This window comes from Caenorhabditis briggsae (genome assembly GCF_000004555.2).
Source record: "Caenorhabditis briggsae complete genome, chrII, whole genome shotgun sequence".
In the NCBI taxonomy this organism is placed as follows: domain Eukaryota; kingdom Metazoa; phylum Nematoda; class Chromadorea; order Rhabditida; family Rhabditidae; genus Caenorhabditis; species Caenorhabditis briggsae.
The window spans coordinates 12,434,878-12,439,702 of record NC_013486.2 but is presented as its reverse complement, the minus strand read 5'-3'; the positions used below and the strand labels follow the sequence as shown (position 1 = coordinate 12,439,702).

The window sequence follows — 4,825 nt, the reverse complement described above, 5'->3', positions numbered from 1 at the left end:
CACTTTATTGGATTGCATTCTTCTAAAAGCGAAAAGTGGACGCAGAAATGCTTGTTTCCAGGTTGGAACCGAGAATAACACAGTCAGAACAATGACACTGTGACTGCTAAAAAAATGTGATCTTCTAGAAATATCTCAAAGATGAAAACTCACTAAAAAACAACGGAGTCCATGATATAGATGAAGATTTCCCAGTACCTGGATTCCACTCCAAAATAGACACAAAGCAGACAAATTTCACAAAGAGCTACATAGATTGCATGTGTTGTGACCACGTATTTTGCCATCTGAAATTTCAGGAAATTTGCACTTTCTAACCTTTAATTCCACTTTTAATTTCAGACTAACCTTCAACGATTTCAAGTTTTCCATCGTCTGAAACCTTCTGGTTAATGTGTACTTTCCATTTTTGTTACATGTCACTTTTTTGACTCTTGTGTTATAATAATAGACGAAAACGTACAAACTGATTGATGCAATTGTAACAAGAGCAATCAAAAAAGAGGTTACTAGAAATGTGAAGAAGTTGAATGCAAAGATCAACGAGTAGATGGAAGAGAAGATCATTGAAACGAAGATTATAATGAAGGAGATGTAGGGACGCGTGTTTTTCTCGTAGTCGCTGAAACAGGGGGATTTGGATGAATGAGTATTGTTTTCCGGTCAAATAATCTTTTGGTTTTTGTCTCGAGGTTTGACACGTAGTGTTATTTTGAGCGATTTTAAAAGTACAGTATCCGAAAAGCAAAGTGGCGCATGATTACCAGAACTAAAGTTTGTACTGGACTTAAATTTGGACCTTGCTTTGAAAATTTCAGTAGCGTAAAATCAAACCTAAAATTATATTTCTACAAATTTTCAGGCTTCCAAGATATGTATGTCTGAAGATATACATTTGATTCAGTCCGGGTGATTGTGCGACACACTTTAAAAAATCAGTCTGCGCCATAGAGATAGGAAATTTTTGCACAAGCTCTGAGATGTGGGTTTTTGGGGCTCTAAAGATAATGTTAGTTTCTAGATATTCAACAGTGCAACAAAAGTATCTGACAATCAAAACAACCGATTCTAGATTTTCGTTCAAAACGTTTCCAGAGCCATCGGACAGCAGCGGACATTTTTGAGTCACCCAAGATTTCAATTTATAACAATTTTGTGTTTTTAAGCTTGATTTTTATTCAGGATGTCAAATAATGCCTTCTTGGAAACCTTCCAATTTTTCGATTTTTTAAAGGGCGACTCCGACCGCCTTAAAATGTTTCAAAAAAATATGTATTTTCTTAATACTATTGCGAAAAAATTCAAAAAAAAAATCCTAAATCACCAAAAAACGGCGTTGAAGAAAAATAGGATTTGAACTCCCGCGCAGTGAGAAACCTATACCACGGCATCATAGCGCCTTTCTTACATGGATAATTTTCCGGATTTTTTCGGTTTTCATGTCCGGTAGGTAAAAAACGTAAAAAAAAACCACTGTCGGCCACTTGAAAAAAAACGGCTATCTGGCGCCGTGGCCTAGGTTTCTCACTGCGCGGGAATTCAAATCCTCATCCCTCCTAGCAACTTTTTTTTTGAAAATTTTCCGCTTTTAACGGCATTTTCGGGGATTTCTGTTTTTTTTTCCGATTTTTTTTCACTATAATATTGGGAAAATAAACAACTTTTCGAACATTTTAATGCAATAAAAATTATTGCTCGGAGCCCCCCTTTAATAGATTCATCCAAAATCACGATCGCGACTCTGCAACCATCTCAATTTCTGTGAGAAATATCAAAAATCAGTTAACTGATAAAATGTTTCTCTAAACATTATCACTAGTTTATCCGTTGGCAAATTTTTTATATCCCTGATAGGAACCGAGATAATTAGCCTCCAAGTGCACGTATAGGGTGGGCTTGTATTAGAGCATTACACTTTGAACTCAATTATCTCAGCTTCTGTAAAAGATATCAAAAACCCTGTTAACTGACAAAAGATTTTTTTATAATATCACCAACATTTTAAAATTTGACAAATTTTTGATATATATATAGGAACCGAAATAATTGAGCTCAAAGTATAGGGTGACATTCTAGAGCAAATTTGGTAATTCAACTAAAAATTCAATTTTTGGGTTATTATTAGAGAATTTGCATTAGTACAAAGAGATTTAGAGGTTTTCAAAATTTTTGCTTCTTATTTTATGTATGTGCTCTCTAACAGCTGATTTTCCACTCTCTAACAGCTGATTTTTTCGTATCTATTACGTAGTTCTTCAATAATGAACAAGATCAATACATGAAAATTACTTCCTCCATGAAAACCCCCTTAAACGCAAAACATCTTCATCGTCAACCTTAAGGATATTTACCTCAAATAAAATGACGCTATTGCCCTTTCAGCAGACACCGAGAACAGGAAAAATATGCACGAGGCAAAATGATGAGTATACAAAAATCCACCAAAGAACAATGGCCATTCCTCAATAACACATGGAATGGGAACAGTTTCCTCTAGACTATCTGTCCAAAAATGATGATAAAGTTTACGGTGATCTCCAAGAAATCGATATCCAACGAGATATGGGAATAGGAAGTAGCGGGCGAGCAAGATTTGAACCCATTGACAGAGTTGGAAAATTAGGATTATTCGGAGATTTATATGGAAGGATTTTGATGTTCGAATGATTGAGACAGCACGCATGACAAGGAGAATAGTGATTATAAATATGGAGGTGTCAAGAGTCAAGACATATGGATATTTCCAAGAAGTGTAGAGAGATTTGTTTAGGATTGGAATCGCCACCCAAAGCTCATAAGTTCCATTGATAAGGAATATCATTTTATCTTAATCAGTTGAGAAGTTTCAGATGGAAAAAATCGTCGTTTCAGAAAAATAAGAAGTCTAAAACGCTCACAGAAAATTCAAGAAATTTCAGCTGTCAAGATAATTGCAGGCCTTTTTGAAAAGTTTTGAGAAATGTTGTCAAGCGGAAGATGGAGTGATGAAGAGACACAGACAAATGTTTCTGTCTTCTGATATTTTGAAAATATTTGATTCTTGGTAGAATTTAAAATGATGTTGTGTGTGTGTGCTGAAAGAATATTGAAAACAAGGCAACCTTTGGTTGTTGGGGATTTTGTTATTTATTGGGAACTTTGTGATTGGAAAACGCAAGTCTAGTTTAGAAGGGAAATTGGTATGTAGTTAAAAATTTCTTCCTGGTGTCTGGATTTTTTAGGAAAGAGTATAATTTCTTCGAGATCCAAAAAACCCCTCAAAAATGTATGCACAGCAACTTCCAAAACGTATTTTTGTGTTGCTTTTTTAATTTTGACTATTTTCTGTAACTTATGAAAAATACGTTAGTCAGCTAGCCAAAAATAGAAAAAATTTCCTACAATTCTGTCTAAAAATCACATTTCTAGCGCTTCTAGGAACCGAGATAGAGCGCCTTCAAGCTTAGGAGGCTAGAGACGACAGACGACGAGATACNGCTGCGTTCTCTAGCCCTTGGAAACTTCAAATAACCGTTTCTCGTGTTCGGGATGAGCTAGAAAATTGGTTTTTGGACAGATTTGCACGTTTTGAGATGGATTTTCAGAAGCCTGGAACCCGGCTGTCAAGCTTCCGATCACTTTGAAAATTTGTAGGGTGTAAAACAGATCAAAATTGAATACTTTGCATTCACAAATTTTTTTGAAAATTTCTAATGCTTGAGTTATTTCCTGATTTCTGAAAGACATCCTTCTTTTGCTCGTTTTGAATAAAAGGGCAATTTTTGAGCCTTTTGGGAAATTTTTTAAATTTCGTTATTTTTGTAAGGTTCCTAACTTGTTCAGTTTTGCTTCAAATCTCATGAATCCTATATTTTTGAGTTTGCCTTGTTATCAGCTTCTGAATGAGTATAAAAATGCCCTATTTCTGAAATAGTCGATTTTTGACCCCCATGGTCCAGGTGGCAAAAATCAAAGTCATCTGAATATCGTAGTGCTCATACTCATTAGGAAAAAATCTGTAAAAATTAACTAAAAGTAAGTTTTTTACATCTTATTGACCGGTGCTATAAATTAGAGTTCTGTAGTTTACTGATGGCCCTTAAATAGTGGAAAAATAAGACTATAACATATTTATTCAAGGTTTTCACAGCCATGCATTTCTCAACTGATTGAAGTATTCTCTCGTCTCATCTTCCGGATTCAACACACTTTGTGAATTTTTCGGCTCATTTCGAATTTTCTTCAAAAACGGAATTCCTTCAATAAACTCCTTTTTCCATGAGGGTACACTGATTATTGCCACAGAACAGATGAGCAAAGGGTTTCTGGAAATTGTTGCTCTATCTATATTTTAGATAAGACTTCCTTACAAAAATATGCAATTTTCTATACAATGTGCTACCGGGTTTTTGAGCCAAATTGGGAGCAAATCGAGCACAATTGTAATGAGCAATCCACATGCAATAGCGACAAAAAATGTAGCGCAACAGATTATATTTCGGGCTAGCTGAAAAAAATGGTTTCAAAATTGACTTTATTTTTGAATTATCTAGGTCACGACCTAATTTTTATTTTCTAGGTCACGACCTAGTTTTTTGAATTTTCTAGGTCACGTTTATCCTTCAATTTTTTTCAATTTTAGAAACTTGCCATAATATGACGAATATTCTCCTTGACCTGAAACTGTTGAGCCAGTCTATAAGTACCGGGAGTTGAAAATCTCTTGCCTAGCTGAATATTTATGAACCATAACGTAAAATATATCTGAAATTTTTCCTTTTTTTTTATAAAATTATCCTCTTCTTTCCACTCACCACGCATACAAAAACAACACAAATGATACATA

At 34.7% G+C, this 4,825-nt stretch overlaps 2 protein-coding genes across 2 annotated transcripts; both read right to left on the bottom strand.

Annotated features, from left to right (window-relative positions):
- Window positions 1-152: 152 nt before the first annotated feature.
- On the bottom strand, window positions 153-2,821 carry Cbr-sre-49 (the record flags this gene model as incomplete). The annotated part of the gene is made up of 3 exons (XM_002648584.2): window positions 153-287; window positions 349-622; window positions 2,352-2,821. The coding sequence occupies 3 exons, from the start codon at window positions 2,819-2,821 to the stop codon at window positions 153-155; spliced, it is 879 nt and encodes a 292-aa protein (XP_002648630.2).
- A 1,302-nt stretch (window positions 2,822-4,123) lies between these two features.
- Window positions 4,124-4,632, bottom strand: CBG24975 (the record flags this gene model as incomplete). Its single annotated transcript, XM_002648583.2, has 3 exons — window positions 4,124-4,304; window positions 4,350-4,486; window positions 4,630-4,632. The coding sequence occupies 3 exons, from the start codon at window positions 4,630-4,632 to the stop codon at window positions 4,124-4,126; spliced, it is 321 nt and encodes a 106-aa protein (XP_002648629.2).
- Between the last annotated feature and the right edge of the window lie 193 nt (window positions 4,633-4,825).